The 12,316-nt window shown below is 40.5% G+C and overlaps 1 protein-coding gene across 1 annotated transcript in view; it reads left to right on the plus strand.

The window, feature by feature from the left end:
• LOC148421896 (C-Jun-amino-terminal kinase-interacting protein 1-like) overlaps nucleotides 1–12,316 on the plus strand; it is a 22,593-nt gene continuing 10,277 nt past the window's right edge. The window contains exons 1-7 of the mRNA XM_088416826.1: nucleotides 1–181; nucleotides 6,192–6,267; nucleotides 7,577–8,161; nucleotides 9,041–9,619; nucleotides 10,223–10,474; nucleotides 11,499–11,574; nucleotides 11,654–11,820. Of these exons, the coding sequence (XP_088272952.1) occupies nucleotides 110–181; nucleotides 6,192–6,267; nucleotides 7,577–8,161; nucleotides 9,041–9,619; nucleotides 10,223–10,474; nucleotides 11,499–11,574; nucleotides 11,654–11,820 (1,807 nt within the window). The 5' untranslated portion in view covers nucleotides 1–109. The remainder of the gene's footprint in view (nucleotides 182–6,191; nucleotides 6,268–7,576; nucleotides 8,162–9,040; nucleotides 9,620–10,222; nucleotides 10,475–11,498; nucleotides 11,575–11,653; nucleotides 11,821–12,316) is intronic.

The following is a 12,316-nucleotide window of genomic DNA, read 5'->3' on the forward strand; positions in this document are numbered from 1 at the left end:
AGGGAGGTGGAGTAGACGGAGAACGCACTCCGGTTTAACAAGAGGGAGAAGAGGAGGAGGAGGAGGGTGGAGGCTGTCACCACTCCATGGGGGCTCAATCCGTGCTGTCATGGACAAATATCGACCAAAGAGGCCCACCACGCTAGCTCTAATGCCACAACGACCACAAGCCGGCACCCAGGTAGGGATTAGGGAAGGGTCCACCCTTGTGATTTGTGTGTCATTGAAATGAGGTGTGGGAATACTGTATGTATGTTTCTGTTCGTCTGTGTGAGAGAATATGGGTGGATCCTCTATTTAAAAGCAAGCATCAGTAACCCACTGTAAGTGTTTTTGTGTTCGGGGATTCTGTCGACATCATGATACAGCGATGGATGCTTGTTTGTGTGTCTGTCTTTGCAGTCAGGTACCTGCATAGTTCCTTCAAAACAAAACACATTTACTACCAGCGCCTATATACTAGAAATTCTATCTCCTTTGTGTTTATTAGTATTGCTGTCAGATTTTCACAGATGTAAATGCAACATATTGTCTCCGTAGCAATTCAGCACAAAAGAGATGATGGGTGTAACACTGAATATGCTGATGTAATTTTCGGGGAGATATACATTGTAGACAGGAAGTGCATACGAGCAAACCCAGATGACTCATAGTTTCATTAAGACTATATAAAGAAGCTCAGCATTTGCCAGGATCCAGCAATGAGAAGTGTTAGTAGGCCACAACTGGCAGGAGTAGTATCCCTTTAAATGAGCTGCATCCTGTTTACGGTGTCAGTTCGTATCAGACTGGAGTCATCCCACAGCAACATCCCTTTAGCATTAGCATTCAACTTTCTCAATAAAACGTCTTCTGCCACTTCATACAAGAGTAGGAATAGACAAACTAAGGTTTGCATACAATTATGCATTGAATATTAACTGGTGACTGTAGTCCAAACTGTAAAATCTTTGCCTTTTGACCAAAGGCCTTAAGCCTGACACTTTTGATTGACTCTTTGAGGATATTTTTTAGTAATACTTAAAATCCCACTGATGTGTTTTATATCTTTTGAGAATCAAGTGAATGAGTTAAGTCTTGCATAAGTTGATGGCTAAAGTGTTGTAATTACATGTCAAGCTTGACATGACCTTTCAGGCTTCTATTATGGAATGGTTACATGGACAGCAAGCACACACACGCACATGTACACACACACACACACATACGTGTGTTTGCGTGTGTTTGTCTGTGTGTATTTGTGAAACCTGTCTATTAAAATATAAGACAACGGTTCCATTGAGTGTTTCTTGACCAAGAAATACAGACATGAGTAAATTGAAGAAACTGAGATCAATGGACCACAAGGACATACAGCATTGCCAATTAACTATTATGTCAGGACAGATATCATCTATAACCCTCGAAAAATCAATTACAGTAGTAAAACATGAGTGTTGTACAGCTGTTGAACAGTAAACTTTCAAAGAGAGGTCCAAGTGAAAAATATAAATTGAAGATTGGAGCATAGGAGAGTGCAGTGGAAGATTTATGACCTCTGCTATTTCAAGCATCTTGGATTAGATGTCTTCAGTAGTTTTTTTTATCATTCCAAATCAATATTTTTGCACTGATGTGCAATGAAAAATTATTGATTTTTCTTTTTTGTCAAAGAAAGAAAAGGAAAGCAAAAGAAAGCAAAGAACCTTTGCTTTAAGAAAAATTGAATATCTAATTAACATTCCGTACATTAAATGGGATGACAGGAATCTACATGTTTTAACAAATACAATTTTTCACAGTCACTGATATATTGTGATTGTAGTTTCATTCATTTAGAATTCTACTACACCATACCAGGATGTGCTAATACTGTATTAAAACGATTTGATCATTATTTATTGATTTATTTTATAGTAGAAATGTTTGTCAATTTTAATGTACAATGCATATTGTAAAGAAAAACAAATGTTTACATGTACAAACAAATAAATTCTGGGCACGTTTTCATATCGCAAAACACAATTAAGAGTTTCTTTGATATACGGTAGTTACTTCAGAGCTTGCTGTAAAATCAACCTCCGACTTCTCTCATGGCAAAAGCCGTTTGACTGGCTGCTATAAACTTTGTTCCTCTAACCACTGAGCCAGCTGGACTGACCCCAGGATTTGCATTAGCCAGATCATATGCAATACCACTTACTGTAACACAAACCAAATGTAATACAGTCCTGAAGTCAGTATGATGATCAAAATTGTTCTAGAGCAATTCATTGTTCATGAAAAAAAATCTCCTTTATTTTCATACTTATGGCGTTATATTTGTGCCACAATTACGCACGCGCGGAAAAAAAAATTGAGCGGAGAAAATCAAACTGAGCGAGCGAAAACAGATTTTGAGAGCAAGAAAAAAACTATTGAGCGCGTAATGATAAGAGTTTGAGCGCGCGCCGATGGAGTTTGAACACAGAAAAAGAAATTGCTCGCTCAAAATTCCTCTTTGCTCGCTCGGGATAGCCCTCTCTCGCTCAACATCTCGCTCTCGCTCGCGATACTCCTCTCTCCCTCGCTCAACATCGCGTTTGCTCAACATCGAGCTCTCGCTCGCTCGAGTCGTCCTCTGCGCTCGCTCAGTTCTGTTCACGCGTTACGTTTGTGCCACAAAACCAGCCAATCAGAGCTTGTAAAAGCACTTTGATTGACACAGCTTAGTATCCAATGAGATTGCTTGTACGCTATCCGTTGACGCACTCTCGTTTGCCCTGTGTTCACCCGAAAAGGGCAAACGAGTGTGCGTCAACACGGACTTGGGCTGGAGAATTACTTTTAATATTATTATTATTACTGTATTGTATCATTTGACAGAAATACCTTGTTAGTTTTTGTACTTTAATAATATAAGCCCACCCCTCCCGCCTACGTCGATGTGACGCACTCTCGTTTGCTCGTTCCGGGTGAACACAACAAGCAATCTCATTGGATACAAAGCTGTCAATCAATGTGCTTTTACAAGCTCTGATTGGCTGGTTTTGTGGCACAAACGTAACGCGTGAACAGAACTGAGCGAGCGCAGAGGACGACTCGAGCGAGCGAGAGCTCGATGTTGAGCAAACGCGATGTTGAGCGAGGGAGGGAGGAGTATCGCGAGCGAGAGCGAGATGTTGAGCGGGAGAATGCTATTGCGAGCGAGCAAAAAGGAATTTTGAGCGAGCAATTTCTTTTTCTGTGTTCAAACTCCATCGGCGCGCGCTCAAACTCTTATCATTACGCGCTCAATAGTTTTTTTCTTGCTCTCAAAATCTGTTTTCGCTCGCTCAGTTTGATTTTCTCCGCTCAATTTTTTTTTCCGCGCGTGCGTAATTGTGGCACAAATATAACGCCATACATACTTTACTCTTAAAATTGTGTGAGCAAACAGTTATGACAAATGATGCAGTGTATCAAAAAGCAGAGCTAAAATTTCAGTGACATGCTTTTAGTCATTTTATATTGTCAGTCGAATGCTATACACTAAACAATATATATAAAGTATAAAACAGGGAGAGCTACTTCTTTGGTACTGAGTAATATGAAGGGCTACCAGTTTATGTGAAAACACCTATCATGTTCATGATTTCGCACAATAATTAAGGAACAGTTGTTCTAAATCTGTAAATCCAGTGTAATATGTAATAATGTAAAAGTAATTGTTTGTAACATACCTAGAAAATCACAATATTCTGTCACTTGTAAGCTATTTGTAGAACAGGCCTACGGGCTACTCATGTGATGGGCAGGGGATACCTATGGCACCACGTTATTGACCCCTGGTATAAAATATTGATTACCTCTTGTGATCCAGCCTATTCATTTTCGTCCACTGTTCTGTCCATTTTTTCTCATCATGACAGAAATTATTTGCGTTCCACCCAATTACTTATGTGCATCATGGGAAAGGCCAGGATGTCTTCAACTGAGCACATCATTCAATAGAATAGAATAGAATAGAATAGAATAGAATAGAATAGAATAGAATAGAATACTTTTATTATATCCGGTATACAACAAAATTAAAAGCCCGAATGAGTCAAAAGATACAGACCAAAAACAAATATCCACCACAGTGGACACAAATGAATAGACAAAGTCTCAGGAGGATATGGTTGATAATGTCTTTAAACGTGATCCCAAGTGTAATTATGTAGGGCAGTTGTAAATACAATAGGTGTGAAATATGATAGAACTCTGAGGACAATTTATAAGAAATCACCAATCCTAATAAGAGTGGGGTGTCAAACTCAATAACTCCAGGGATTGTAATTTAAAATATAGGTCCCTATTTTCATGCCTAGCAGAAATCTAGAGCAAAGTGGAGTTTCAGTGACAATTTTGCGAGTGCCGTTTTCTTTTCATTGGCATCAGTTTGCGCCATTGTGGGACTGGACAGGGCCAACTTGATTCCTGGCCAATAAGATCAGCCCTCCATCACTCCCTTGAAATTCAGTGCAAAAAACAACAGGTGGTCTACATAGGGCAAGCATAATAAAGGTGTCCCTGCAGGAGATTGGCGCAAGCAAAATTATGAGATCGCCTATTGCAATGATGTAAAGTTGGCGCTGAGAAATATACCAAAGCATTTGAGAAAAAGTGTAACAGCAAGCACTAAAAATGTTACGACTAAAATGATTTTGGAAATAAAATACAAAAAAAAGAAAAACTGGATATCAACAGCTAAAAATTTTGTAAGACCTTGGCTTGAGACCTCAAGTGTTGCAGATGAATAAAAAATGGGAATCAGTACCAGAGAGGTGCACGTCTACTTCTTCAGCAATGTTCTTTAGCAAGGCATCATTTCCCTCAAATCACATACCTTTACAGTCATGCCTTTAGAATCTACTTTAAAGAATGTGGCATGTGTATATGCACATTAAAAAAAAACAAAAAAACATCACTTACCCTGTTCAAGGTTACAGCAGGACATGGAACCTATTCCAAAAGTGGACTACCTATTGGACTGGTCACCAGTCAATCATAGGAAAAAATGTCCTCAGATGGAATTGATAGCAAGACAGACATGTGCTGTATATGCCCTCATGCTAACTAGCAACCAGTCCAGGCAACATACTGTAGCAGTAAATTAGCAGGCAGATTGAATAATGTATTTCATGTAGCAGTATTCCAGTTACTACAAAAATATGCTGTACTATTTTTATTCTTGGCTATTTGCCAGGTACTTTGCTGCATGGGCTGCACCCGAAATAATGTTTTGGAACTGATCTAGTTTATCCTCTTTGATTTTTGGTGTCACCTCTGGCTGCTGTTTATATTACATTTTGTAGTGAGGAAAGATGATGTTGCATCAATTGAGGGCAGTTAGTCGGTGCATTGAGTTTTTCATTGAAAAGAACACATTTGCATCTAATTATCGGTTTGTATTTAAAAGAATCACATTTGTAGTTCAGTTATGTGATTGACTTAATCAAGAAAACCGAGGGCTCCTATTAGTCTGTCGTTAATGGGGAGCTCATATTTCATGTGCACTTTATATTCGCCATTTGAAGACCCTCACTGTCCTAGTAAAAATTTCAAGCGTTGAAAGCAGTCCGTGGTGATAAAAAGGTCTACAGTGTATTTAAATTTGGCCTTGCGTTGCGCCTTGCTAAGCACTGGACAATACACTGACAGAAAATAGACTAGAAGTTAGACCAGCTAAAAGCAGGTCTATGTTGTGGTGCAGGGGGTTTAATCAGATTTTATTAGACTTGATTGGGAATCTGAGACTCTGAGCTTTGTGGATTTATGTGGTGGATGTCATTGTATTTCATTCATAAATAAGACAACAGCATGCCTCTTGTAATCATTGTAGAAATCAATGCATTGAGCAAATTATTATTATCTTTAACCTTTTACGTTTTACCCTCTATAAATAGTATAATTTGTCTATTGAATTGTGATTTGTATATCTTTACCTAATGTTGTATCCCTTGCAAGAAAGCAAACAAAAACAAAAAATCTGCTTAATAACATGACTATTTTTTTCTCCCTGTGCTCACTCTAACAATGATGGCAGCACTACCACCTACTGTAGTGGATGTGCAGTTGCTTTTTATTCTCAAGGACTCCTACTTTATTTGAGAATTGCTAGTGGCATGGCGCCGATCATTCAGTCATACTGTGCTTCATTCAGTTTTTACTTTGACATAACTACTCTTTTTTCCATTACCTTCCCCCAGGACACAATTAACAACAATTCTTTAGGGAAGAAGGAGAGCTGGAAGGATTCTCGATCTTCATCCCCGCATATTACAGGTATTTCACTATATGTGAAAAAATGGTAAATGAGTAAAATGTAATGATATTTGTAAATTATCAGTTGTTGTGAGCAAGAAAAATTTGTTAGCTTAAAGTGTCCCTCTGGAGATCCCAAATTGAGGTCTTGATGGAATAGATGGTGTTTCAATTTTTGTGTCTCCCAAAATCACCATTGTTAGTTTTAATTGTACATTTTGGGAACGGCTGTGACGTAAAGTCGTTGACAGGGTCATTCCTTGCCACGCTTATATGCCAGATCGTTGTTGTCATTGCTAAAATGGGGTGATCGGACAAACGTCATGAGGAAATGGTCCAACGTGGCTATTTATTTGAGCCAGAAAAGTCCTCCGATTCTGAAATGGCAATGAAAATTGCAAGACTGAGTTACCAGATGAAGAATATGATGAGTTGCATTGCAGAGATTGGACATGGCAGAGCTGGAGGCTGTTGCTTCCATCAGATGCCAAAGACTGATATTGAGTTCTTTTGTTGCCACCAACACACACTTACAATGGAAACAATCCATGAAAATTGACTAAAATGCTTAACTTTGAAGGCTGATTTATGTATGTCGGCAACAAACATCGCTGCCTTGATTAAGTGTGTGCGTGTCGCTCCTGATCAGCTGTCTAACTGGTAAAGTTTTTCATCAGCACAGAAGACCACTCTCTCTTCCTGAATTGCAATCCAGACATTACCCTGCTATTTTGCAGTTCAAAGATGGATATTCTCCATTTTAACGCAGTTCCAGCCAGACTTGTGTGAACAGTTAAGTCTCTCGCTGATTGCCAGAGCCCCCTTTGATGTGCTACCTCAATTATCTCTGCATGTTCAGCTGTCTAATGGGTAAAACCTTTTCGACAGCACACAAGACTGTTCTTGAAATGTAATCTGAACATTGCTTGACGCTCAGCTATTTTGCTGTTCAGAGCTGGATATTCTCCGCTTTAACATGTCCAGACTTGTGTCAAGTTAAATGGATTGATCACCCCAAGCGCCCTTTTTAACACGCTATCTGTTGTCTTAGCATGGCAAGCAGTCTTACCTCATCACACCTTTTCAGTTTTGCTTTTGGCTATATAATAATAAGGTGCATGATACATATTCTAGCCTGCAAACAGTGCAGTATTGGTATGACATTGCAAGTCAAGTCAAAAGTCAGCCAAACAAATTACATACAAATCTAAATAATTTATGGAACCCAAGACTGTTTTTTTTTGCTTAATGTTGTCTTTACCAGACTTTTCGCAATTTCCACATCAGGTTACCTAATAAATGATCTGATGTTTTTTTTGTGTGTGTTAAGGGGATCAAACGGAACCCGATAGCCAATCAAAACCAGAGGATAAAGTCCGACCCTGCGCCCGCCGCCCAGCGCCTAAACCTCCAACAGGCAATGGGGTCAACAGCAAAGCCAGCGCTCAAGCAACAGTTGGCGACACTCGGGCTCGACCTCGAGAAAAACAGCCCCTTGGAGCAAGGCACGTTCAGTCCCTTAGCATGCCTAGAAGCCAACAGAGAGGGGGAGCAGTGGGATCGGGAAGAGGAAGAGGGGGAGCGAGGGGAACAGGTGTGACGAGAGAGAGGAGCTTGGGGGACATCAGAGGGAAGGATGGCGTAACATCAGTGAGGGAAGAACGAAGAGGTGCAAGACTATGTGATGAGTCCAAAGGGAAGGAGAAAGACAAAACCATAAATCAAAGAGCAAAACAAACAAATGGACTTAAAAGCTCAGGCTCAGATGGGAGGGGAAAAGTATGTGCCAAAAAGGATAACCTGGATGGAAGGGGGAAGCTCAACAACTCGCTTTCTAACCAGGCTTACCTGACAGCCATGGTGGTCCCACGCACACCGGTAGCACCAAGAAAAGAGGACAAGACCCGGGTCCAAGGTAATAAATCATATTTGAATAATAATCACAACATGACTCATTTGCCAACATTGAAATTTACTGTATATTGTCTGTGTATTATAAAAGTTTGCTTTTAATTTAAAAGTGTGAGGAGCAGAATGTGGACCGAGAAGCAGACAGAACACAAAAGGGGAAAAGTAGAGAGTCCTTATGTAGAAAAAAAAGCAAACACTAGACTCAGGAATTAGACTTGTAAAATTGATTCAGAAACAAACTAGGAAGACAGTTTGACACAGCAACTTTGAGAGCATGATATTCTGACAACATGTCACTCAGAACCAAGATCAGAAATACCGACATCAAAAGTATGTGACATAATAATTTACAAAGGTAATAAACGCATAAAATTGACAAATACGTGACCATTATGACAAAGGTGAAAAATATATTTCCTCAGCAACTACATGGCACTGCTTTCACAGCAATTTACCTTTTAATATTGCTTTTTTAACCATCAATATGAATTAACGTTAATTGTCATTATTTTTATTCATAGAGAAAAAAAATAGTCTTCCTATAAAAAGTCATATTAATGTATCTGAAAGTAAGACCTGGTCTGGGTAGTGAGTCCCAAATACAGCTTGGTGCAAAAACTGGTCCAGGTAGTGAGTCCCAGACTCACACTTGTGGTTGAGCGTGATGTTTGTTGTGAACAATCTCTGATAATCATAGAAATCATACAACAAAGCCCCTCTTTGAGTCAGGTCACGGGTACTATTTGAATGAACAGGGAAGTCCCCTGCAACATAACAAGGAAGCACTTCTTAAGAAGAATTAAAAATAATCTTCGATAAAAAAAAATCTATCAAAATGCACATGTTTTTGAGCTGATCTTTGATTATTTGCTTGTTTTCCAAGGCCAGAACCACGACAGGAAAAGTCCAAAGTCCAATGTTCGGTCTCAGTCGAGCAGTGAGGGGCCATCCAACAGAATGTCCCTGAGCTCAGACACTGAAGGACCTCCACCAGAACCCCAGCATCCTCCTTCATCCCATCGAGCAAACCCTGACATCCATGAAGAAGAAGCTGAGGGACTAGCTTTCTCCCAGAAAACCCAACAAAGTACAGAATTCTGCCCTGAAAGTGAAGCAAAATCAGGGAAGACGCAGTCAAAAGTGAAGTCACTGCATGGTAAGGGTGATACTGTGACTGAGGATGAGAGCACCAAATGTGTGTCTCAGGGAGGTTTTACAGGCACACACACTATACCAAAGAGTGAAGCATCTGCGGTGTTAAATAAGGACTCCATTAAACATACAACAGAGGTAGATGAACATGCACTACTGGAACTGGTCGGGGTCAAGGACTGCTTGCACAGTAAGAGTGGACACAATGATGACAGTGATGCGGAGACGGTCTATCAGTCAGCCAATGAAGAAGAAGACCCTGAGTATAAGGAGGAGAGGAAAAGGAAAGAGGAAGAAGCAAGGAAGCAAGGTGAGACATTTTTCATTCAAACTTACAAGGAAAAGTTCTTATTGAAAAATGTATATTCATCCTTCATATTTAATTTTAGGATTTGTGGTCTGAATGTTATTTTCATTGTTTTCTCTGATTTAGAGTCCTATTTTTAGTATTTTGAAATACAGACCACAGGTATTCATTCAGCAAATCTGATTATTTCAGCAAATTTGTGATGGATGTGGAGCTGTACCGGTCTGTCGTGGTGAATAGAGAGCTGAGCCGAAAGGCGAAGTTTTCTGTTAACCAGTCGATCTATGTTCCTGCCCTCACCTATGGTCACGAGCTGTGGGTTCGGAAGAATGAGATTCCGGATACAAGCGGACAATATTTGTTTCCTCCGCAAGATGTCTGGGCTCTCCTTTAGAGATAGGGTGAGAAGCTCGGTCATCCGGGAGGGATTCGGTGTTGAGCCAGTGCTCCTCCACCTCATGAGGAGCCAGTTGGGGTGTCTCTGGCATCTGCTGAGGATGGCTCACGGATGCCTCCCTCAGGAGGTGTTCCGGGCAAAGTTCCCGATAAAGTGGTAGCTCATGGATGGATGGATGAATGATTATTTTTTGTTTTTTCTGCTCCAAGGTCGGAGGAAAGAAGAAGACTTGAAGAGAAAGGAGGAAGAGAAGAGAAAGATCAAAGAAGAAGACTTGAGAAGGCGGCGGGAGGAAGAAGTGAAGAGGAGAAGGGAGGTCGTGGCGAGGGTCAGCAAGCATCCCAAAATAATGTCAGTCAAAACATCAGACCAAGAGGAATCTAATGGCGGGAGGGCAAGTGCTCCCAGAAGCAAGAAGTTCCTCAACCTGTTTTCTTCTGACAATAACTACACTTCTGCTGGTTTGTTCCCTCTTGCGCTGCTGTAATTTTCATTCGCGAATGAAATATCATCGCACATTAATTTTTCACTGTATGAGATACATTGACAAAAGTACTTCGACCATCACTAAATTGGAAGACAGTCAGGTCTTTCTAATAATATGCTTTATGAGCCCCACCAGTCTAAGTCTGGGCATTCTCATTCTTGCGTGAAATATGAATTGGCCTGGGCCGGTAACTGGTTTAACATTTTATCTTAGACTTAAAAAGTCAAGGTTTTAATAGCACATTTTGATTGGCTGCTTGCAGAGGTGAGTAAACGGGCCGCTTCTTTGAAGATGATTGACCCTAATTAACGTGTTTTTCTCTCTTGCCTTAACACCCAAAATCCATCCAACCATTTTCTAAAGTCGCTTCTTTTTTTTTTTTTAAATCCACACACGGGGCGTCCATTTTGACACGTACAGTGTACTTGCTGTACATGAAAAACAATTTCTGGCCAGCCCACATAAGTGCATGTGTACACATGCTTGCATGTCTTGGCAGTACGGATGCTTGCAACACCCCCTGTGGCCCGCGTGACACCGGACATCTTCCCTGTATGCCAAATGGCCCTCAAGCCCTGCTGTCGACGAACATGACAGCACAATCCACCTGTTTTTAAGGGGAACAACTGAGCGAGACTGTTTTCTGGGCTTGGTTGTGTGATGTTTTCAAGTTGAACAGTGATTGGTGTTACCTGACAACTCTGATGTTGTTCTCAGTTGTTCTTCAGCAAGTGTCAAAGTGATTCCCCCATGAACTGGATAAAAATGGGTGGATTTTTCTGCTTAATTCATATTCCACAAACACAGTACTGACCGAAATGCAGTGTTGAGACTGTTAGGGATGCATAGAACATATTATTGTTAAGAAATGTTTGACTTGACAATGCTCTAAAGTCCTAGGTCTCTCAACAAAATAATACACTTTTCTCACATGAAGGTTGTCATAAAAAGTGAAATACTGAAAACAAGCGACCATGAAATGTATCCATATATTTCAGGTGCTGGCTCTTTTGGTGTGTTTTCTTGTGTTTTGGATGGAGTGGAGCACCAGCAAAGCCACAGGGCCGTGTACAGGTACAGGTATCCTTCTAATTGTTTACTTGTGTCAATTAAGACATTGGACTGAAATGTGTTGCTCTTTATTCGCGATTAGGTTTGTGCCCCGTCATTCTGATGAGCTATACCTGGAGACAGATGACCCAGTTTTAATTCTTAATCAGTCTGAGGATCTGTGGTGTCAGGGTTACAACATGAGGACTGGATCTACTGGAATCTTCCCTGCTTTCTATGCTGTCAGGCTAACCAAAAACACTAACAAAGGTGAAAAATTCAATATGAATGTCACTGTCTATATTAGTTTACATGGGAGTATGAACTTGGTGCATTCAGTGGTATTGTGGCCAATGGTTTGTCCTATCGCCTCAAAGCAAGCAAGTGCAAGAATAAGTATGCAGTAAAAGGCTCAAAAAGGTTTAATGCTGGACTAGCAGATGAGACACCTTTACAGACCCAAGGCAAATCAATCAATTCATCAAATTTTATTTGTATAGCCCTAAATCACCGATGTCTCAAAGGGCTTCACAGATGAAAAGAGGTCATGTGGAGACTTCTTTCGAGAAAAGAAGTCGTACAAAGACATCTTTTCAGTATAAGGTACACAACAGCATCCCCTGTCAAAGCTCCCAGAAGGGGAAGGAAAAACTCAAAAAACCCCAATTAGGGGAAAATCAGAAACCCTCAGAAGAGACCACAGCTGGGAGGAGCCCCCTTCCAGGCCCACAGGTTGAGGTGGATGCTGCATGTACCAAATACAGAC

Source organism: Hippichthys cyanospilos, chromosome 6 (genome assembly GCF_059441005.1).
Source record: "Hippichthys cyanospilos isolate Australia breed blue-spotted pipefish chromosome 6, RoL_Hcya_1.0, whole genome shotgun sequence".
Taxonomy (NCBI): domain Eukaryota; kingdom Metazoa; phylum Chordata; class Actinopteri; order Syngnathiformes; family Syngnathidae; genus Hippichthys; species Hippichthys cyanospilos.